Source organism: Taeniopygia guttata, chromosome 15, assembly GCF_048771995.1.
Source record: "Taeniopygia guttata chromosome 15, bTaeGut7.mat, whole genome shotgun sequence".
In the NCBI taxonomy this organism is placed as follows: Eukaryota; Metazoa; Chordata; class Aves; order Passeriformes; family Estrildidae; genus Taeniopygia; species Taeniopygia guttata.
The window spans coordinates 12,739,994-12,763,857 of NC_133040.1; the positions used below are offsets into that span (position 1 = coordinate 12,739,994).

General features: G+C 46.1%; 1 protein-coding gene across 2 annotated transcripts in view; it reads left to right on the forward strand.

The window, feature by feature from the left end:
- The first annotated feature begins 10,046 nt into the window (after nucleotides 1–10,046).
- The window catches only part of TMEM132C (transmembrane protein 132C), a 171,508-nt gene continuing 157,690 nt past the window's right edge, over nucleotides 10,047–23,864 (forward strand). Inside the window, exon 1 of one of the 2 annotated variants that reach the window (XM_072936253.1) lies at nucleotides 10,047–10,670. In XM_072936253.1, the coding sequence (XP_072792354.1) occupies nucleotides 10,625–10,670 (46 nt within the window). In that variant the 5' untranslated portion in view covers nucleotides 10,047–10,624. The remainder of the gene's footprint in view (nucleotides 10,671–23,864) is intronic. The other variant, XM_032751330.3, reaches the window with a different exon arrangement.

The window sequence follows — 23,864 nt, forward strand, 5'->3', positions numbered from 1 at the left end:
ATCTAAGGCAAATGTTTGTTTATGAAAGTTGATGTAAAACACTCGAGTGATCAAAAGAGGAATGAACAGGCACCTGGAATGCACAGTGAGGAGATCCTTCCTAAGAGGACATTTCTCCTGTCTCAGCTGCTCTTCTGAGTCCAGTTAGGCCAGAGGAAAACATTTCTCTCACCTAACTCTGAAATTTAAAAAAGAAAAGGATTCATGGGGAAAAAGCCAGTTAACATCCTGATTCACTCTCCTGTGTGTGTGAAGTGCTGATGCACTGCTGCCAAAAGCTGTACCAGTCCATTGGACAGCTGGAGACAGGACTCTGGTGACCTTTCCTTGTTCCTTGGGGTACAGACAGACCTGCTTCTCCTTCCTTTCCCTCTGCTTCTGCCCTCTCATGTGCCCACAGCTGTCTCCCCTGCCTTTTTGGAATCTTCACTGATCTGGTTGAATTTGTCAGACAAGCAGAAAATTATCTGCATTTTCTTTATCAGCTTTTTTTTTCCTCCAATGGCTCATGTGGGCTCAGTGGAAGAGAAGCAGGAGAGCCATGCAGGGAGGAGGTGAAGAAAAGCAGTGGAGCTGGTACAGAAGTGTGGTGGGACACAAAGATGGGGGGTTTGAGCCTTGATGTTCTCCTAGAGAGGAGAGGAGAGTGCCTGCTGCAGCTGCCAGGAGTGAGCCCTCTGCTCCTTGTCACCTGTCACCCGCCCAAGCTCTCCTGCTGCCACAACCACACATGGCACAACCAAAGCTGGAGGCAAGGCTGGGGTCTTTTGCTGTACCCTCACCAAGAAATCTGGGATTTTCCTTTCCCACTTTTTCTCACCCTGAATGGTCCCTGAGTCAATGCACCAAAATTCTACATCTTTCTTCCACCCTATTTCCCCCCAATAAGAGTAAATTTTAAAATGTGACCTAAAAAGTCCTTACCTACCATTGAGCCTGCATAGCTGCTCACTTGGAATTGCCATTAAGCTTGTTAATAAGGCACTGCAGGTAATATTAACCTCAGAAGGCACAGGCACTTCTCACTACCATCAGTTAAACCAAACAAAATCTCCTTTCTCTCATCCAGCTGTTTGACAGGATTGCTGTTATTTATATTAGGCAGCTATCTAATGCTCAGACTATGTACTGATGGCTTAAGCATGGGATATTTTTTCTCATCTGTTAATACCAAATACATTGATTTGCTCACTGAAATACAGTTCTGATATTCCTGGCACTTCAGATTCAATCTGCATTTAAAAAAACTCTCCACACCATGACTGAACCATGGTCTTGGAACAACACATGTGCAGATTTTTGAAATTATTCTCTCTAGTCTTGACAATTGCTAAGGCTGAGAATTTAAACTGGAAGATTAAAGGCAATCATGATCTCTCCACTCCTGAATTCCTCCAGAATTCAGAATTTGCCCTAACTGCTGCAGTACCTACAGGCTTCAGGACAGAATCCCTGCAGCACCTGACAGGACAAGGAAAAGCTGCTTTCTGTGACAAAACAACTGTTTCACAGAGAAACTTCAATTCAAGTTCTTTTCATTTGGTACCCAAATGGAACTGAGGTGCTGAAATGGGTTTTGAGGCTTTCTTTTTATCAGACCTTCCAAATTAAGAGAAATTGGGTAGCTAAGAATGGTGGGCAGAGCAATAAACCAGCAAGATCAACATCTGGTTTAGTTTGCCCATCCAAGAATTGAGCATAGGAAATTCAGGTGAATGTGATATTTAAATCATTGTCATCCATCAGAAGGAAAGAACGGGGAAAGGTTTTGTGAAATAAATGACAAATGTCTTCAGGCTGGCATTCTAGAAGACAGTGGGTGCTTCAGAGTGTTCTTGCAGGTCAGGAGGTGGATTTTATAGATGTTTTTGAGAACAAGATTGGGACTGTTCCCTTCCTAGGAGAAAGAAAGCAAGCAAAAAAGAAAGCAAGAAAGAGGCATCAAAAACATCTCCTGGCTGTTCTGGCAAGCAAAACCACCCCAGAACAGAGACAGAAAGTCCTGCACAAAAGCCATTGACATGTCATTTACAGACAGGCTGTGAGCATGCAGTTATTTCCTTCCTCTGGATGGAAGTCATTGTGTTTTGGAGAGGAAAATGCAGTTGATATTTGAAATCAGAAAAATGATTGTTTTGAAAGAACAGCACAAGCCTTCTTAGCAGAAAATTACAGAGAAGTCCAATTCCTACTCTGCTGATTGCAAGCTTTTGTATCCAGATTATCAGAGACAGTTTGTACCCTGCCTTGGACAAAGATGGCATGTCAGCCTGCAGGTGCCAATGCAACTGAATGATTTCATAATAAAATGCTATTAAAATAATGCATAACAATATAACATATAATAAATATTATTAGAAATACTCTGGAGAACAAAAATGTCAATCAAAGTACATTCTTAATAAAAATGCTTCTACTGTATTGACATTAAAAATCAAAGGATTCTTGCATGCTGTCACACGTAGCTTTAAATGAAACCTCATAATAAAATTGGAATTGAGTAGCAAAAGCTCCCATGCTCAACCCTCTCAGAAGCAGTTGCAGTAAGGGATTCAGATTAATGCAGTGCATTGTTACAAGATAATTTCCCCTGAAATAGAGTTCCTTAATTTATTTGGTTAAAAGGTGGTTAATACTCTGATGAATGAGAGCTTTTACATTTTCTGAAAATGCTACTGTTGTAATTTCAGATGTTGCCAATATAAATTTCCTGTACTTTTATAACACTGCTGATCACTTCCACTGCTGGTGTCTGTGGGAAGGAGTTCCACAGACACTGCCACTCTTCATAAGGGCAATTTAAAAATTGCTGTATTGCAATTATATTGAATATCCCTTTGGCTTTACATTAATATAAAAATTAATGAAATTCTTGATTTACCTTTCCATTATTGTTCATTATTGATGCCATTTAATCATCTCTACTGAGAGCAATAATTTAACTGTTAACTGTTCTTACCCTACACTAAGGAAAAATGCAAGGTTGTCTCATGGACCAGTTTTGCTTTAGGTTCATAATAGTTTGAATGTAGCTGTGGAAATCTGGACAATCTTCCCTTTCTACCTTTCAATTTGGCAGGCCCAGGGAGGAACAGCACTCCTGATATTATAAAAATCATGATGTCAGCCTTAAGTCTAAATTTGTAAGCACAGTAAAATCAAGAAAACTTATAAAAATTCCTTCATGAGTCTTTCTAAAGCTGTTTTTTGTGTTAACAGACAAAAATGACTTCATGCACAATCTATTCCTGGCACTAAATGTGTGAGCCATCATTCAATGGCAAGATAACTCTCAGCCTAAAATGCCAAGTTTCCCTCTTGGTACTGCAGACAAAAGTCCTGCTGTTGTGATAGTGTGATTTATCCTTGACACTCAGGAGTTAAACAGGTCTGTCTGCTCCACAGATGGGCCCCATTCAGCTATTGATCAGAAGCATTAACATTTGTGCAATGCATTATGGAATGGTTTGGGTTGGAAGGGACTCAAAGCCCACCCAGTGCCACCCCTGCCATGGCAGAGACACCTTCCACTGTCCCAGCTGCTCCAGCCCCAGTGTCCAGCCTGGCCCTGGGCACTGCCAGGGATCCAGGGGCAGCCCCAGGCTCTGGGCACCAGTGCCAGGCCTGCCCAGCCTCCCAGGGAGGAAATTTTTTTGTTGTTTCAGGTTTTTTTAAATCTGCCCTAGGACAGACAAGACTCAGCATTCTTATTATTAAAAGACAGCTGTATCTAAAGTGCCATTTCAAATCTGTTTGTTGCAGATTTCCTTCATTTGATTGGGGAAAGAATAAAACCAGGCAGAAGTAACATCTAAAAGTTCCTGCTCCTTGCTAGACTATTATTAATTTCTAACTAGGACTATTTAATTGCATCTTCACTGATTTAAAACAGTTATTGGCCGCAGTAATCAAACAGCTATTAAAACAATTTGAAACATGATACCCTTCTAAGACTGTATTTGTTTTGCAGCGGTTTCTTTATAAATAATACGCATTAGTTTGTAACATTATCCTCATCAGCCCAGAGGGCTGCTGAAAAGCAGCAGTTACGTGAAAATATTGAATTTCAGCATTTCAGGTCCTATTATGCCGGGTAATTAAATGAGAACCTCCTCTAATTGTAGCGCATCAAAGCCCGACGGTGCCCCGGCAGCAGCGGTGCGTTCCGTTCATTAGGCAGGGAATGGAAAATGCGGGGTGGGAGCGGGAGCGGCGCGGGAGGAGCGCGGGAGGAGCGCGGTGCGGAGCGGGGATGCGGAGCGGGATGCAGGGCAGTGCGGGGTGCGGGATGAGGAGAGGTGCGGGATGTGGTGCGGGGATGAGGAGCGGTGCGGGATGAGGAGCGGGGATGCGGAGCAGTGCGGAATGCGGTGTGGGGATGCGGAGCGCTACAGGATGAGGAGCGCTGCAGGATGCGGTGCGGGGATGCGGTGCGGGGATGCGGAGCGTGCGGCCGTGCCTCCCGGCCGGAGCGCGGCGCTCCCGGAGCGCTCCCATGGCCACGGCGCTCCTCCCGCACCAGGGGGAGCTGCGAGCGCTGCGAACCCAGCCCGGGGATCGGATCCAGCCCGGGAACGCATCCCCAGGATCCAGCCCGGGAATGCATCCCCAGGATCCACCCTGGGAACCCATCCCCAGGATCCAGTCCGGGAACGCATCCCCAGGATCCAACCCGGGAACGCATCCCCAGGACCCAAACGGGGATCGGATCCGGCCTGGGAACGCATCCCCGGGATCCCCCCCGGGAGCCGCATCCATCCCCGCATCCATCCCCGGATCCATTCCCGGATCCATTCCCGGATCCATTCCCGCATCCATCCCCGGATCCATCCCCGGATCCATCCCCGGATCCATTCCCGGATCCATTCCCGGATCCAGCCCCGGATCCATCCCCGCATCCATCCCCGCATCCATCCCCGCATCCATCCCCGCATCCATCCCCGGATCCATCCCCGCATCCATCCCCGGATCCATCCCCGCATCCATCCCCGGATCCATCCCCGCATCCATCCCCGGATCCATCCCCGCATCCATCCCCGCATCCATCCCCGGATCCAGCCCCGCATCCATCCCCGCATCCATCCCCGGATCCATCCCCGGATCCATCCCCGGATCCAGCCCCGCTCCAAGCCGGAGCCTCCCGGCCAGCCCAGCCTGGGAGCGGCCCGGCGCTGAGATCCGCTTTCCGGGAGGTTTCTCCTGCCTCGGGTATCCTCTGCCAGGATCCGGTACTGCCATCACCATTCCCAGAGCCCAGCTCCACCCCGCGCACCCCTGGCTGCAGCTCCAGGCACCGTGATTTTAGGAAGTGTTGGAAGCACTGGCTGAGCTGCAGCCCCGTGTCAGGGGCTCCCCCGATCAGCAATTTATCCTGCAACACGTGGGACTTGAGTATTCCAAAGCTTTGCAGGCAAATCCAGACATGCAGCAGGGAGGTGACAAACACCTTCGCAAATATTGCATCTGGCAGATATTTTGTTTCTTTGGTAAGTGCACATGAAGACAACTAATTGTCTTAAAGCTGAGACCAGGACACGAATTCACATTGCAGAGAACATCCCAGAGTGCTTCCTGATATTCATACCTCAAGCTTATCAACAGATCTTAATTTCTTTTACTTTATGTAAACAAGGAGTAAGAGGGATCAGAAACACTTGTGGGTGAATTGTTCCGAAGATAATTAATATAAATAAATGCTACGAAATACACAAATGAAAAGTGCTGTGTAAGGCACAGACTTAGTGGATTTTGGAATTCCATTGCAAAAGAACCTAGAGCTTATAATTATTGCAGCATGGTCCTTCCCAAGAGTATATAGTCCCAGTTTATAATACTTGGATAAACCAAAGAGGAGAATCATTACAGACTGGAAAAAAATACTGCCAGCAGAACTTCAGTAAGTATTTGCTATATGAAAATAAATACTCATTCTTTGCTCTGTCCAAATTATGTTGCATTTGTTATCCTCAAATGTTTAAACTGTGTTTGAGTTCTGGAAGTCCACAGTCCCAAATGTCACTGGCAATTGAGTATTTACTGCAAGTGTGGGTGTTCTGGTAGTTGTGTTGAAAGGTAGGATGGAAGGCCATGTATTTAATCCCTTTGATATCAGTGATCTCAATATCTGCTGGGTTTTTGTGTGGTCATTTGCATTTTTCTTCTGGTCCAAAAAGCCCCCTGTTACACCTCAAGGTGAAGGTGTCCACCCCGAATTTTTGATGCATGCAGTAGGCAGCTGTGGAGTTCTAGGAAAGATCAGTGACCAGGTGAGCTGATTTCTTTTGCAAATATCGGTTCCTTGTGATCCCCAGCGGGTGTTTAAAACATTTGTCAGCCAAAGAGATGCCACTGCCAGGCCCTGTGGTGGAAAAAGCCCTTTCAGAGGTGCTGAGTCCCAAGCCAGGCCGTGCTCTGCAGGCAGCACCAGTGAGTAGCTGTGAGAGATACGAGCTGTATCTCTATTACAAGGATGGATGCTGACACTGGAGTATAATAAAATCACTTGAAATGGCAATACTCCTAACTGCAAACAAAGCACAGAAGGCAGAAGAGAGATGATAATGCACCCAGGCACAGGGATGGCATAAAACTGAATGTTGAGTATTTTTTCACTCTGTTCTTTTATGCGACTCCAGATCTCTGGCAGAATTTGGGGTGCATCCCTCTCCTGTTCTTCCTTTTGGAATCCTGTACAGATGGGACAACGCAGCTGTGATTTCTGTATGGACACTTGGGTGTTGTCATGCTCGATCACCTACACAAAATGCTGCTCCTCCAAATGTATGACCATGTTTTCACCTGAGAAATGTTGGTGAGATATATTTGATGAACAGAATTTCTGCATGACAAAATACAAATTGTACGAAACACCCCAATGCCTGCAGAGGGGTTGAAGAGTTCCTCTGGCAATTGCTACCTGCACATGGAAATAGGAGTTTGGATTTGATGAGTTTTTCTTTCTGCTTTCAGTTTTAGCATTGGGTCAGCGAACTGGCACGTAATTTCAACATTGTGCCTGGCAAAATATAGAGAGGGAGCTGAGAGCCCTCAAAGGCTGCATTTTCAGCCTAAAGTACATTATATGGTACATCTGAACATTTTTAGAGGCTGACTGACCTCAGGAAGACAACTCTCCTGCTTCTGGCATGTTCCTTATTTCCTTACAGGTTTTGCAGGGATATGCTACGTGTGAGACTGAAAGTTTTGGTTTTGTCTATTTAAAGTCATGAGAGCCCATAAAGACTTCAAAAGAAACTCCTGAGATTCTGATGTTGTATAGATTCTCCAAACTAACCCTCAGCTGGATAATCTGAGGAGCAGCACAATAATCACCATGAATAAAATGTCAGAATCTAACTTTAATTTACTCTGGAGCAATCAAACATCGCAAAAATCCAAACCTATTCAGGATTAGAGATCATTTAAATGGCTTTTATTAATGTTTAGAGACATAATTTGGACTGTATCAAAGGTAGGTAATGACATTTGCTGTGTTATTTAGTGTTAGTTTCCTTTTTCAGGACTCCTTATATACTGTCCCCTGCCTTCAGACACACTGCTCTGTTTTTGTGTTTGGTGCTAATGGAGCAAACAGCAACCCATATTTTCATTATAAATGCATTAAGAAAGAAATTAATCTGTGTTCTTCGAGTGTGATTTGTGTACTTAACCCCTTCGGTTGAAAATGCAAGGCTAAAACAAACCTGTACTGAAAATTCTGGTACTGAATTGCTGTGCCTAGAAGGACATGAAATCAAATTTCACAGGAGTAAGAAGATTTGCAGGAAAACCTAATCTGTCCAGACTTCTTTACCGTTTATATCTCCTCGTTATTTGACTTCTGCCTCTTATCCACGCCAGCCTCTGCCAATGGACTCAAGGTGCAACTTCCAAAACTTTGTTCTCTTATGCAAGTAACACACAGCCTCCAGCTCAGACCTGATAAACAGGACCTCTACTGCCTGTCAGTACTTCTGAACAATCTCAGCTTCCATCTAATTTACATCAGACTGATTTTTTTCCCCCACAATTCAAAGAAGACAGATGTTGGTAGTTTATGAATTATGATAGGATTGGGTTTTGGTCCCTTAGTGAAAGTTGCCTTGGAAAGAAAGCATTTTTTTGTCACTGTGTCTGCTTTTTCTTATAAATGAGATGAATTGTCTACATTATCTACAAATTCAAGATAAAGGACATAAATGTTTGATAGCTGCTGTGTTTTACTGTCAGCTGCTGGATTCTTATATTTAAACTCATCCAAGTATTTGTAGTGTCTAGTGAAATCTACAATCAAGCAGAAGAGACTAAAGCAGTTACACATTTTTAAATGAGTTTTTCAAGGAGAAATGCTTCTTTACACTCTTGTGGGAAAAATTACATTGAAATTGCATCAATATGATATCCTCTTTTTGCTTTTTCCACATTTGAATTAGTCGCTACTGAGAATAAAATCATGTAAACCATGACAGCACAAAGCACACTCCTGCCAAAGTTCTCTGCAGTGGAAATCTCTCTCCCTGGAAATCTCTGGGCTAAGGAACCCTTTCCTCACTTGGCTTATCAAACCAGGGATAATGTCTTGCACGACCAGTGGGCTTTTTGGAATCTGCCAAAATATGCTTTACTCATTTCGTTTAGGGTAGTGCCTACTAATAAACTTAGACACCTTTTCCAGGAACTGACTGCAAATAGAGCCTCGATTTTGGCCAGCTACAGGGGAATGGCTGCATTTGCCTGAAGATCAGAGCATGATTTCTCAGGATAAAACCAGCAGATTGTGGAATAAGCCATCATTTAAAGGGATTGCTTTGTCATAGAGTGTTCGTGGAGGGGTTTTTCCCCTGCTTAGGTGATTTCTGCCCTCAATCTATTCCAAATACTCACTACTTGAAACCAACCCGCCCCTTGCTTGCTGTGTGCTACAGCTGTAGTAAATATTATTGAAAGCGTGTTTACTGTCGGGCCACAAATATTTACATTTTTTGCCACAAGAAGGAAGGAAAGAGACGCCAGCTATCCAGGATGCCCAGGGGAAAGAAAGCATCAAAACGAAAGGAATAGAGATGAAACGTCTGCATGTGAATTATGTTTGGAGGATGGGGGTGAGAACGCGTAAAAGAGGCAAAACAAGAGGGTGAGGAGGGGGTGGCGGGGTCTGGCGAAACTCAGGTGGGCTTGAGGTGGGGAAACGCGGGTGGGGCGGGCACGGGCGGGTCCGGGTGGGACGGACACGGGCGGGACGGCCCGGGCGGGCCCGGGATTTTCGCGGTGGGTTTCCACCGCGGTTGCAGAGGAAGGCGCACGGGGCAGTCTCGTTTTTTGACAGCGCTCTTCTCCTGCGCTTTGCCGTTCGCACCGTGCGCTGCTGCCCGGCGGGAGCGGAGGCTGCGGGAGCGCCGCGGCTGAACCGCTCCGTCCGTCCCTCCCTGCGCTCCGTCCATCCTCCTGTCCGTCTGTCCCTCCCTGCGCTCCGCTCCACGCATCCCTGCGCTCCGTCCATCCTCCGCTCCGTCCGTCCCTCCGCTCCGTCCGTCGCTCCGCGCCCTCCATCGCTCCGCTCCCTCCATCCTTGCGCTCAGTCCATCCCTGCGCTCCGTCCGTCCCTCCGCTCCGCTCATCCCTGCGCTTCTTCCGTCCCTCCGCTCCCTCCATCGCTCCGCTCCGCTCATCTCTGCGCTCAGTCCATCCCTGCGCTCCGTCCGTCCCCTCCGCTCCGTCCGTCCCCTCCGCTCCGCTCATCCCTGCGCTCCGTCCATCGCTCCGCTCCCTCCCTCGCTCCGCTCCGCTCATCCCTGCGCTCAGTCCATCCCTCCGCTCCGTCCGTCCCTCCGCTCCGCTCCCGCACCGGGGCTCCCCTCGCTGCCGTGCCCGCTGCCCGCAGCCCCTCTCACCCCCCCGAGCCCCTCTCATTCCCCCGAGCCCCTCTCATTCCCCCGAGCCCCTCTCACCCCCCGAGCCCTCCGCCCTGAGCCGCCGCCTCACCGCCCCACCCGCGTGTCCCGCTCCATCGCCGCCTCAGCCCCGAGTCCCCTCACGCCCCTGAGGGTGGGGCTCGGCGGTGCCCCCTCCCTCCATCCCTCCATCCCTCCCTCCTCCCTCCTGGCAGGGAAAAGTGTCTGAGCGCGCCCGGCCGCGCTCAGCGCCGGGGAGAGCGGCGGAGGGCGCTGGGGGCCGGCGCGGCCGGACCGCGGCCGTGAGGACGCGCCCGCGCGCCGCTCCACGCCGCGTCCCCTGAGTTCAGGCCGTGAGGGCCGGGGCGGACAGCGGAGCCGTGCCCAGGGCGGACATCGGAGCCGTGCCCAGGGCGGGCGGACAGCGGAGCCGTGCCCGGGGCGGAGAGCGGAGCCGTGCCCGGGGCGGGCCGTGCCCGGGGCGGACGGACAGCGGAGCCGTGCCCGGGGCGGACAGCGGAGCCGTGCCCGGGGCGGGCCGTGCCCGGGGCGGACAGCGGAGCCGTGCCCGGGGAGGGCAGCGGAGCCGTGCCCGGGGCGGGCGGACAGCGGAGCCGTGCCCGGGGCGGGCAGCGGAGCCGTGCCCGGGGCGGGCAGCGCTGGGCCATGGCGCGGGCGGCGGGCACACGGAGCTGAGGGCGGAGCGGCCCCGGAGCTCCGCGGCCGGGCTCGGCATGGCGCGGGCGGCCCGGCTGCTGCTCGGAGCGCTGCTGTGCGGAGGTAAGCGGCGCGCAGCGGGCACCAGTTGATCGCGCACGGGCGGCTCCGGGTCCTTGCCCGGCTCGGAGCGCTCTGCCGGCCGTGTGAACCCGGCTACCCGTTCCTCCTCTTCTTCCCCCTGCCTTTTCCTTTCCCTTCTGCCTCTCTGCTGCTTTCTCGCTCCCCGGTTATGTGAACTCAGCTACCCCTTCCTCTTCTTCTCTCCTGCCTTTTCCTTTCCTTTCTGCCTCTCTGCTGCTTTCTCTTTCCCCGGTTATGTGAACTCAGCTACCCCTTCCTCTTCTTCTCTCCTGCCTTTTCCTTTCGGTCCTGCCTCTCTCTGCTGCTTTTTCTCTCTCCTCGGTTCTGTGAATGGTGGGAAACCCTGCGAGCTCGCAGGGTTTGTCTGAGATGAGGAACGGGCAAAGTTTACTTTCGTCCTTGGCAATGATGGTTTTACAGATGCGTGTTAATGACTGCGTTGTGCTAACTGCGTTCTCTGTGGGAGGGGGTGTCCCAGACCAGCTTGGAGCGGAATTTGGGCAGCGCTGGAAGCTCCGAGAGCAGCGCGGTGACAGCGTTTGGGAATAGCATCCTTACAATTATATCGGAACTGTGCGGTATATTCCATCTCCGGAGCCTGCATGGAAGAGCTGTCACCTGGGTTGGACAAGATGCAAAGGGACAGCTGAGGAACAGGTTTGGCTTAGCAGAGAGGTCATTTGAATGATCTGCTGGTTTTTCTCATCGCTGAACTTCTGTGATCAGAGAGTTCCTTTGACAAAGGGAAATCTCTTCTGAAGTGGCTCAGGGATGCAGGCAGTGCGTGCTCCCAGGGGGGATTTCTGTGCAGAACAGGAGGTGACTGCCGTGTCTCAACGCTTCTTGTTTTAGTGCTCAGAAGAAACATGCTGGTTGTGGATGCTTCATTAAATAAACCATGCCCTCCTCCCCGTCTGGGTGGGAGGGTGTGGAAACTTCCTAAGCTAGCCACAATGCCTGCTGCTGTTGCCATTCCTAGGAATAAAACCATATTTTTGCCCTTTATCCTGCTGGTATTAGTGGTGCTCTTTGACTGTGGTAAGAAGATTACTCCTAAAAGACTCTTCATTGTTTAGCTCGGTCTGGCTCTGCCAGCCTCTCTGCCAGGGCAGTGATTGCAGAGGCAGCCGTGAGAGATACGGGAATATCTCAAGGGTGAAGCAAGAATGGAGTTGGGAGCAATTCATAAAAGGACTTTTCCCAGCCCAGTCGGCAGGGAAAACAAAGTAGTTGGCAGAAAATTGCATGGCTTCTCAGTGCTGGTCATTTATTTCAACGTGCACTAAACTGAATGGACAGCGCGGTGCCTTGACGTGCTCTGATGTGCAGAGTCTACAATGCAGGTTTCTGTTCTGGAGGTGAGAATTAGATCAGCCTGGCGCTCACCTGCAGGGCCTGCACGGCATGAAGGTTTGTAAGGAGTGCCTGGCGTTTTTTGGGGATGCTCTGATAAGCGCATCCTCTGCAATGAGCAGTGTGCTGAGTTAGGCACCACGACATGGGCACTGCTCTGGGACAGCATTTGTACAGCAGAAACGGGGTGTGATCCTTCCTAAAGGCGGGAGAAAGTTCTGCAGGGAGAGTTTATAACCAACCCCTTAAGGCGTTTGTCCCTGCTGGAGCCTGGCTCAGCCGTGTCCCAGCCATGCAGAAGAAGTCGGGAGTGGTGGCACTGCCAGCAGCTGCTGCTGGGCTCTGCTCTGCCAGAGGAAAACACTGAATATTCCTTTCCTTCAGGGGAGAAAAGCAGAGCTTCTGAGCGGGGAATTGGCCTGAGCATTGTTGGGCGCCGTATGATTTAGAAAAGAGCCACTTAATTAAACTTATTTAATAAGGTGTTTGTATAGTTTCCTGTGGAGCCTTAATGAGCGTTTCATTTGCGCTCCCCTCGTGTATTTGCACTCTCTTTGTTGGCGTGTGAGGACAGTGATTGTTCTTGAGAGCTAAAGTCCAACTAAATGAAAGTCACTTTATAGCTCGCAAGCAAAAACGTTTGTAAATGTGCTGAGAAACTTACTGTTATGGACAAGTTGTCGTTTGCTATTTAAAGAGCCATATTTACTTCTCTAAACTCATTAGCATCTCCTATCAGGCTTGAATTTCTAAGAAAATTCTCAGGAAATGTTGCCTTAGGCCTCAGCGTGCCATTATGCTTGGGTTATTATCTGGCCAATAATGTTAATTCATTCAATCCCGAGCAAGAAGCTTGGCATTTAATTTGAGCCATGCCTCTAGTCAGAGCAGGATGTATAAAAGTCAGTGTGCAAGAGTGCTCTTGCATTTAGGTGCAAGCACATGTTTTACATACCAATGATTGGATGTCTGCTCCTTAGGTGGAGAGGATGTGTGTGAAATTGTATTTACATAAGTAAATCCCGAGTGTATATATATTCCTTTCAGGAAATGACCTCTTTTCAGCAAAGTGCTAATGCATGTGCTTAAGCCCCTTTATAGCCTATAGGAGGGATTCATGATCTTGCAGGAAGATTATTTATTTATTTTAATAGCTTTTCTGAGGCAGAGCATAAATGTGAACACACATGTACAGATTTACTTCATTTTGGAGTGGATAGATAAGTGGGAATCTTCATTTTGCTGTTAGCAGTGAGCTAGAGCAAGGCTCACAGAAATTGCAGGTACACTAAGCCCTAAAAAAGAGCATTTAAGGAGGCAGAGCTAGAGAACTGATTTGTTTGCACAAGCATCTGTGAGTGCAAGGAAGTGTTGAGCAGGAGCAGCCGTTCAAGGTGAGTGGATTTAGCAGGATTTTAGGTACAGAAGCAGTGTTTGAGCCCAAATGCAAACACAGCTGTGCATCCACAGGTTGGCACAGCACCTGCCAGGGCTCTGCTCTGCCCTTCTTCATCCCACAGCCCTGCAGTACATCCTTGTTTTTGTTCAACTGCAGTGGTCACTGATTGAGGCTGTTTATTTTCAGTATTGTTTCATTCTCATTTTGAATTAATCAAGCGGCGAGGGTTTTATCTATCTGATTTTGGAAGTTCAGTAGCATGGCATGCCCTCCTGTTATGGAAAACTCTGTACATTTCCTTTTTCTCAATTTCATCACGTTAGTGCTAGCCAAGAGCACAGCAGGAGCTTGCATTATGTTAAATTATAGCTGTGTGCAGTTTTTATAAGTGGCTAATCTCTCTTCTGGATAGAACCCTTTCAAAATGGAGATAGTGCTATTAATATTCCACTTTACTTTGTTTTCATCTTTGGTAGTAGATCAAAGTTTATGAGACACTGTACTTACCTAGTAAAACACCCAGCAGTTGTACTACAAATGGCTGTTCAAAGCTGCTTCTAAGTGCATGGCTGTGATATAAAATATCATCCCTGGAATCGCTCTTCTAATGCATAAATGTGTGTCTGGCTCTTGAATTGCAGAAGTAAATATCTGTGTAAAATTAAGTACTAAACAGCACAAGGTTATGTTTTCTTAAATGGCCAAATATTAGTAAGTATTGAGAAATTCTATTCGATGGGATGAAGGGATGAGGTTTTATTGTGAATTGAGATTTAGTTCCGTGTTTTTGAACTCAAATGACAAAGCAGAAGTTCACTGCTGAAAAGGTGGCTTGTAAGGAATAGCCAGAAACTCTGTGAATAATGGCAAATTTGCCAAAAGAGTTGGAATACAAACTTTCCTGGTTAGGCTTTTGAAGGTAATGCCCCTCTGCAGTAAATCTTTCCGAGCTTTTGTTCCCAGGTGTGGCTAAGGCTGGTTCTATCTAAGACAAAGTGACCAAAAAAGTAAATTAAAGCCTGCACTCTTTGGGGCGTGACCGTGCCATGCAAGGGGTGTCAGAGATTTCTGTGCAGAATCCCAGTTTTCTCCAGGGCTTTGGTAAACTTGTTAATTTACTCAGAAGCTACATGCAAGTTTGTGCTGCCACAGTGAGATTTTGGCAGCGGTTCATATCTGGCAGGCACCACTAGATGTGCCCCAGCTATTCCCAGAGAGACAAAAAGCATATTATGCTAAAAGATGTAAAATGGCAACAAGCTGAGAGAACTGGGGTGTAAAGACAGTAATGGAGAACCATCCAGTGGGGATGTTGAGAGGGTAAACTGAGAATTTTGGGGAAAGCAAATGCGTGTTTTGGGTGACTTGCAGTCATACCTGTCCATCATTTCGGAGATGTTTGCTGTGCCTCAGGGAGAGCTGAGTGTACCAAGGAGGTGGGTTTGGGTAAGGGAGGCTGTCAGCACAGTTGGACCTGTCTCTGCTGCCAGGATTAGCCCTGCCTTGCTGCTTTTATCAATCATTTCTCTCTTTCTCTCTGTCTCTTACCCACTGTGATTGCCCCCTTGGTGAAACACTTGACTATAGTCTGGCCACCTTGTCTGGTGGGGCTTTTTGGTTTGTTTAGTATCCAAAAACTTCAGTGATAAAAGTACAGGCACTATTTTGGGATGCTGTAAGGTGTTAGCTGAAGGTATTTGGCTGAAATTTGACTTCCCTGTCCTTCATAGTCATTAGCAATAACTTTCTGGCCAGAAAACTTGTTTTTGTCTAGTTCAAACTCTTGTCCTGACTTGCTCTTAGAGGCCTGAGTCCTTTATATTTCATTCAGCCTTCCTTACAGACTCAGTACCCTGGCAAAACAGTTTCACAGTGTTCAGCTCTTCAAGCAGTTGTACTGTTTTGTGTTCTGTGGACTGGCTCGGGCTCCAGTGACAGATGTGACCCCTTTGAAACAGGGAGGGACAAATGGTGCATTCAAAGTTCAGAGCCTCTGCAGTCTCCTCACTGCGAGGTATCTGCCGAAAGCCTGCGGATGCATCTCGCTCTGGAAATCATTCCAGCCCAGCAGTGCCTGTGTTTTAGTTAGCAAATGGAAATGCTCTCTCTTTAGCTATTTGTTCACTTTTTTTTGGGTCAATACACAGCCTCAGGTCAGCATTTTTCTTTTCAGCTGTATCCAGTGAAATGACCCAGCGAGTGTACTCTTCTATTTTCCTTGCTAGTCTGAAGCATATTAATCTGTAGAGCTTGGAATCCATACACAAAGTGTCATCTCCATCACTAAAATTCCTGGCAGCTCTGCACCCTGGTCAGTGAAGTGGACTTTTCATAGGGCAGTGCATTGGGACTAAGTGGCTCTTTCCCACTACACTTAAGGGAAGTGCTGATGTCTCTGTTGCAGCCCTGACACCCCGGGTCAGTACCTTTGTGCTTGCAGACAGCCTCTTCTGGCCCTTTTTATTGCTTGGATAACAGAGATCATGCGAATTGTGGTGCCACTGTCACGAGCAAAGGCTGCTCGTAGAGCTGAGAGTTTTAGCAGCTTGACAGATGGAGCAGCCAGACCAGTCCCCTTTAGTGGACACTTTTATTGTACCCTGCTGAAGAATTTAACCTGGTTTTGCCATCCACTGGTGCTACAAGTGTCAGGGCTGAGGTCAAACGTCTTTTTTTTTTTTTTTTTGTTAATCGTTCTTCTTGCATCCTATTTTTCGTATTCTCCTATTGTTGTAAATTTCTGTGATTTTGTAGAAGTGCAGTGTGAAATTTAAATTTTTTTTCATAATTGTGTTAATGACTGCTGCTAAAATTTCTGTGTTTGGTGCTTTTAGTTGTGTATTTCTCTATAAGACACCACCCTGCTGTGACTTGCCCTTTCCAATACCATGAAGCAAACACTAAGCCCAAAAACAGTCGTTAGGAATTTGACATTTATGAGAAATCTTGGAAGGTAACTAAGAAAGTAAAGTTTGAGAAAGGTGCTTATTTATGAAAAAAAAAAAAAAAGACAAAATCAAACTTTGAAATAAACTTATGCTTTTGGATAGAAAAAAATACTTAATTGTTTCCTGAGTATATTTAAAAATCAGAGTTTCTACAGCAAGTAGTCCCAGGGTGTAGATATTGAAATATCCCACCAATATGTTTAAAATTTCATTACTTGGGTTACTGCTGCATTTTGCTGCTTGGTACCATTTTTCAACTGGGCAGCTCTTCATTTGAAAATATTTTTGAAACTGATACAATTTACAAGGCAATTTGCTTTTAAAATTGGGCTTGCATCCCAAATTTACTTGGATGATTCTGTATTTTTTGTGAACTATTTCACATAAAGTGACCATTTTGACTTCAAGCAGATCTATTCAGATATAAACTGACAGATATTCTGTTAATGTTTTTCTGTAATATTGTATTGCTTGTACAAAAACGAGCTGTGATGAAAAGATTTGTCACTCCAAACAACTTCTGAAAAAGCATTGTAACTTTACGTAACCATTTAATTTTTCCTTCTGATTAAGAGTGAAAGTTGACTTTTGTAATGTTCATTTCTGTCCTTGTGAAATTCCATTTTCTAACCAGTTGTATTGCCTGAGGGTGCTGCTCCTCACCAGCTTGAGCCAATGGAAATTGCTGCTGCCAGCTTTCTGCCCTCTCCCAAAATGAGCTCCCCTCTTTTTGTGTGCCAGCCCTGGCGTGCCTCTAATTCCTCTGGAAACTGCTCCAGGGGAGATAAAGCACATAAAATACACTTTTTTCCTTAAATGAAGGGTGGGTTTGTATCACTTGGGATCCCCTGACAGCTTGAACAAGCAAGAAGGGGTGAGAGCAGAGCTGAGCTGGGTCCTGCAGCCCGGCAGTGCAGTGGTATGGCTTTAATTTCTCCCTGGGACAAATTAAACCAAGGGATTGTTCTGGGAGCTGCTTACATCATATATCCAGGGCAGGATATTAAACACTGAGAGGTTAGAGAACATGAGAGGCACTCTGTAAACCATGCAGCTTTGATTTCTGTAGCGGTGCAGTTTTTTTCTCATTTTGCTGGTTCTGTATCGTGTTGAACAAATAAAAGTGAGGCTGATATTAATACACTGCCATTTCCTCGTGCAGGTAGAATGTGCTTTTTGATGCTTAAGATAAAACTATTTTCCTGAACTCAAACCAAACACACACCATCACCACCCCCACAACAAACAAAAAAAAAAAAAAACCCAAACCCTGAGTTTCTTGCACTTTTATTTCAAACAGGGTTGGTAGCACTACTGCTATTGGAGTTGTCATTAGGAGAGTTTGGTTTTAGTTTCTTATAAATTCCCCAACCATTAACTGTTTCAGCTAAAGTATTCTGTGCCAAGCATCTGCCTCAGATTGAATAATTTTTTTTTCTTTTCCAGAACTTCAGCCAAGAATTCAGTGGTTTACAAGAACAGAGTTTATGGAGGGGGGCGGGGGGGTAGAAACTCTGAATTTTCCTTTGTTTAAAAATAGTTGCTGACCTCTTGTTTGGGAAGCACTGCTACCCTGATGGAACATGCCAGGAGGAGACTTGGGACATTGCTGAGAAAACAGTCCATGGGATGTCAAGGTAGCAACATTTGAAAGGATAATTTTGCTTACAACAGGGCAGGAGTGACATGTCCTTAGAGCCACAACCTGTGGCAATTGCCTGCCAGGGTGAGCTTGCCCTGCTGGCAGTGCCAGCTGCTCCCTGCAGCAGTGGTACCCGAGCTGGGGACAGGCTCCATCCTCATCCCGCCCCTCCAGGTGCTGGCCAGGTGGGCACAGACCTTCTGTGCTGCTCCAGTGCCCCTTGTAGCCAGGCATGGAGTCAGGCCCTGCTGCTTTGTGACTTAATTAGCAGTTTTAATTCCTGCTGTCTCAGCTAATTGCCCCGTCAGTCATTGTACAATGCCCTCAGACTCGTGTGAGACTGAAGCCTGACCAGTGGCCTGATTTGCTGCTGGAGTGTGTTTGATTCATACACTGATTTCCAGCCATCCTTGGCTTGGTGCTGTGGGCGTGCTGGTGGAGACACCAATTATGCCTTATCCTTATCCAGCTTTTTTCTTCTAAATCATTTTTCCACAACTTGAAGTGGGTTTTTTTGGTTTTTTTTTTTTTGGTTTTTTTTTTTTTTTAACTTTCTAATTTATATCTCTCTGGAAACAGCCAGAATGTTTGATTTTTGCACTGTGGAATCAAATGACCTCTCACTCTGCTGGTATGAAATAAAGAGTAGCAAATGGAATAAATAACTACTGTGGGCAAGTTAATATAGTATTGACTTCTGAATGCCTGTTAATTTTCACTGATCACAACATGGGGGGAGATTGAATTTGGCTGCCCCTTAGTGATGGGTGGATACCTACTTATGCATATCATCCTAAAAACTCATGAGGGTTTCAGTTTTGCTACAGATTTGTGTAAAATCTTGTAGAGCATCGATTTGTATTCCAGCTTTGTCATACTTCATAGTATACTTTGTTGTTATGCCCTGAATTCCCACATTTTTAATGATGAGCTTAATCCAGGCTTTCTCTGTCTCTGCTCTCTTGGTGGGGTGTGAAATTCGATGTTTTGTGACTCCAGGTGTGCAGCATTGAGCTGTTGAGATGGAGAAGGTGCTTCTCTTTGTGCAGGGCTGTAATTTGGGATTTAGACTGGACTGGTACAGCCAGAAAGGACTGCTGGTTTTCTGGTGGGGTCTGTGCTGTGAGATGCTCGTTGGGTGCCTTTGTGTGAGCTGGCCCTGCCTCACCTGGGTGTGTGGAGCCTCTGCCTCACCTGGGGAAGCTGATGTGACACTGCCTGAGCTCGGGATCCTTCTTGGCTGGGTCTCTCAGCAGGTCTGCCCTGCTGTGTCTTCAAATCTTTGTCTTTTACATGGCCTTTATTTTAAAAATAAGAAGCTGTGTTTTATTTGGCAGAGTGACTAATTGCTATATTTTCTATCTTTTATAGGTGCTCAAAAAACCAGTGTTTTATGCCAGATGTTACTGAGCTCTTATTGTATCAAATGCCTTTGTGCTTCTCTTTTTCATAATTATACCCTTGATAATTCTGGAATGAAATCTGCTGAAGGAATTCAGGAATAGGGAACTCCCTTGCCATGTGTGTGTTGAACATGCTCCCTTGTCATTCCATCACAGTGAGAGGAGGGAAGAGCAGGGAATTCTAAGTGGTGTTCCCTATTTTCTGTGATTCTCTCCCCAGCTGTATGTGCAGATGTGAATGCTGAGGTCACCTGTCAGATTTCATTTGTTCATCTGTAGAATGGAAATGATTCTAGCACTTGATTACCTTTTGTTATCATAATGTGGATAGGAAAAAGAAATATTTTTACTTTGGGGTACATTGCAAGTTTTTTTTACAGCAGCACCTGCAGCTGACTGGGGAGTACTGTGAATTATTGCTGTTACATTTTACTGAGGGATAACCCCAGTGTGATAAGAGATCAGAATCACATGGCAGTGCTCTACAATTCACTGCAGGTGCCCATTAGCTGCATTTTCATATTGATTCCACAAGCTGATGTGTTGTGCTTTGGAATGTCAGCAAGCTGGTAAAAGGAATTTTTCCAATTGTGTGCGACATAATGGAATTAGAATATTCTCCTTTTTCCTTTGGAGTGCCACCAGGAGTCTGGAGATAAAAGGGTGGTGCTGACTGGTCTTGAAAGACAAATGTGGCAACACCTATAGTGCAAGGTCCGTCTGGAAGGTCTTTATTGCATTATACCCTCATTCAAAGAAGCAGGGATTGGTGTTTTGCCTTGGCTATTTCACGGATTAAAGCTGGATATCGCTGTAGCTCAGGCTCAAAGCTTCACAAGTCCTCAAAGCTTCAGGCTTCCATTGAACTTTAGTCTTGGTTTTGAAAATTCATTTAGAATTAAATTAGCTGTAGCGATGAAACTGTGGCACTTAAATAGGAATCATCAGATGACATTTAAACATGATCCTGTAGTGCAGTCCTGTCAGAACTGGTTTGAGGTAAAAAAATCATGCCTTTAGGCAGGACTGGTCAGGAAAGTCACAAAATGCAAATGGTTCCTTTGAACAGAACTTCGTGATTTGTTTTTGTTTTGAGAAGAGGAGAAGGATCCACCTCTGCCAGTGCTGAGATGTGTGAATTGGAATTGAATCCGCAGTTCTGGGTGCCTCTAGAACGTGGATCTGACCTTTTTTTGTACTTTTTGCCTTTCGCACCTCCTCTTTTTGCCTTTAATAAAGGTGTGCCACGTTGGAGCTGTGGCTCTGCAGGGCTTGTTAGCTTCTCTTGACTTTCCCTAGTTCATTTTTTATGACTGTGGACTTTGCTAAAATTAAAGATGAGATTTTCGTGTTAGAACCTGTACAGGAAGACCTGCCCAGACACTGGCACAAGCTGTTGGCTGACAGATTTTATTTATCTAACAAGTCATGGTTGCTTGGAAAATGCCTTCAGCCCACCTTGTTTTCCATGCAATTTCCCTTCCAGTGACCAAAACTGGATTTGATGTGTCAGACATTCATGGTGTTACTCACAGATAATAGTTCATGATGATTCTTTTCCCCCCCAGCATTTATATATTCCTTTGTTGGAAGAGGGGAGAGTTCAGGATGTCAGGTATATTTTGGCACTGCTGGATCATGTCAGAGCTGAAGTGATTTTGGAACTATCTCTCTTTTAGTGACAATTATTCTCTTTATAGGTGCAGTTCAAATAGAACTATTTCAGTATCCTTCATGAGAGGATGTTTGAAACAACCTGAGTCCATTTGCCCAGATTATTAAAGGACATTTAATGCAAATTATTTGTCTGTTACAAGTAGGGGCATTTTAAATGTATTTATCTGTGATTACTTACTTGGTTTTCACCTCTAAAGAAATAAAATGTAACCAGAATTTTCCTTGCTCTGCCCTGTGCCATGCTGTAGCCTCACACAGTTTCTGGATGCAGAGAGAAGCTCAGTTTTGGTGGAATTTTGCTCTGGAGTTTTATCAGCACAGCAGTTACCCATTTCATCTATGAATGTATCAAATAATAGTTGATGAGCTGGCTTCATGTGATGCTGAGACCTCCTGGATGTCAGTGTTCTCTCCACCAGAAAAGCAGGGTGATCCTCAGGGAGGGTGGAAGGAAAGCACAGGATTTTCATGGGTGGGCTGGGAGGTTTGGGTGGTTTGGTGCTTACTGGGAATCAGGGCTTAAAACTCAGTTTTGGTTGAATACACTGGCAGAAGTGATTGCTGCTGGTGCTGCAGGGAATGGCCTTGGCTCAGGAGGGAGATCTGAGTTCCCAAATGCAGACACCTGGGGCTGGCTGCAGCTGGAAGTGTTTTCTGTGCCCTGCACAGGTGGGAACAATTCCACCTTACACAGGTGCTGACAGTAACAGAGCTGGGATCACAGGTGAGCCTCATTAAACCCAATTATTTCACAGTTAGCAGGGCTGTAGCTCCTGGTAAGTGGTCAGTGCTTTTTGGGGATCCATCCTGTTTGCACAGACTTGTAGATAAAGTTAAAATCCTAAATTACTCTGCTCCAGTGATCACAGAAGAGTAAGGAATGCTTCCAGAGGATAATTCACATTGATGGGATGTTTTGACTCCTAAAGGACCTTTCTTCCATCCACAGAGTAAGTTCATATTTTGGGCATCAAGTGAGGGTAAAAAATCTCTCTTTTCTCTTACCTGTTCTCTATTTTGTGTGTTTGGTTATCCAAATATTGCTCTAATAAGGTATCCAACCTCCTTAGAAAACAAAGTGGGAGTTTCCAGCCTCTGCTTTTGTTAAATTTCTGTTTGTTATTGAAGAAATACACTTGGATTTATATTGAAATGTATTATACTAAAACAGCAGAAAAGAAAACAGCACTTTACATAAGTATAGGGTGAATATGCAAGCCCCCACCTCAACTCCCTTTTATGATTTTTAATTTGTCTCACCACATTTCAGGTTTTAGCTCCCTTAACTGCAAATGAAATCAAACAGTGTGAGCTTTTGGGAAACTGTTTTGAAGAACAGAAAATGCAAACCACATGGTATGTTCCCGATGTGAAGATTTAGTGGAGAAATCTATTTTCATTGAGAAAACAAACTCTTCTGGGTTTCCTAAGTGACATTTCAAAGCAGTTGGAGATGAAAGGACTGTGGTCTAATTCATTGCACATGTGATATTTCCTAGTGGATAGGTGCTATGGTGAGAAAGAAGCCAGAGAAGTGCAGTAAAACTGAGGGGGTTTTGGTCTGAATTGGTAGTTTAAAAATGAGTCTAATCCCATTTTTCTATCTGAAAAGTGGCAGATATCCATGATCACAAAGTGACAGAGTAACTGTGCAACACTTTGCACTATAATACTTTTAAAATGAGACTGTCTAAAGCTCAAGCAGTTTTAGCTGAGGTTTTTCATGCTGTTTTCTGACTGATTCAGAAGAGTCTCTGTGAAGTGGTTCAGTTGTTTCTGAGAGCAAAGGCAGCTGGAGAATCCTGACTTCTAGCCAGCCACAACCATTTCCAGGAGCAGCACTAGTTGGGTTAAATCCTGTGATTTTCACTTTTGGAGGCAAAGATAGATGGTGTTTTCCTTAATCTCTCTTTCTGAAGCGATGATGATGTATGCATGCTAGCATTCATTTTTACTAAGTAAGATTCATGACTGCAGATAACTCCTGCAAACATGTCCCTGCATTACAAAAAGGCACCAAAAAAGGGGGATGAAAATATTTTGAACCTTTCGCTCTAACTCCATGAAAAATCCATTGAAAGTGGCCAGACTGCTCGAGTTGAGAAAATTGCAGAATTGTTATTGCAGAATTGAGGAGGTGGCAGCAGGGTGATTCGGGGGGCAGTGTGCCTGTGGGATGCAGGGCTGCAGGTGGGTTTGCTGCATTGGTGCCTCTCTGAGCGTGGTTTGCAGGAGCAGAGCTCTCTGTGCCCCTGGCGAGGAGGAGGCATCGGGGCACGCCGAGGGTTAAGGAACAGGTGCTGGTCCCCAGGCCTGCTGTCTCATTTTGCACTCAGGATGGATAGCTTCCTGGGAAAAAATCCCAGTTTTTGGGCTGAAGGAGGGTATTGTCTGCAGGCTGGGGCTGTGTTTGCTGCAGGAGCTGGAAGGTGTGGGGCTGCTGGGGCTGGGAGCAGCCTGGCAGGGAGTGGTGTGGCTGTCCCAGCTTTGCACCCTGTGGGAATCTGTGCTATTGATGATCCTGAGATTGTAAAAGTCTCTGTCTGTCAGCCCCACTGCCAAAGCAGAAGCCATAATTGGTCTGTGCTGTTTCAAGGCTGTTTATTCTGTTTATCTCTAACATGTTCTGCTGCCCTGCCGCAGCTCTGTCCTGCAGGGCAGCGTGTGGGGCTCTGCCCTCAGTGGGATGGTACAAACATTAAATACCACAAACTACCTGTGCTGGATTTACAATAACGTGCCAATATCTGT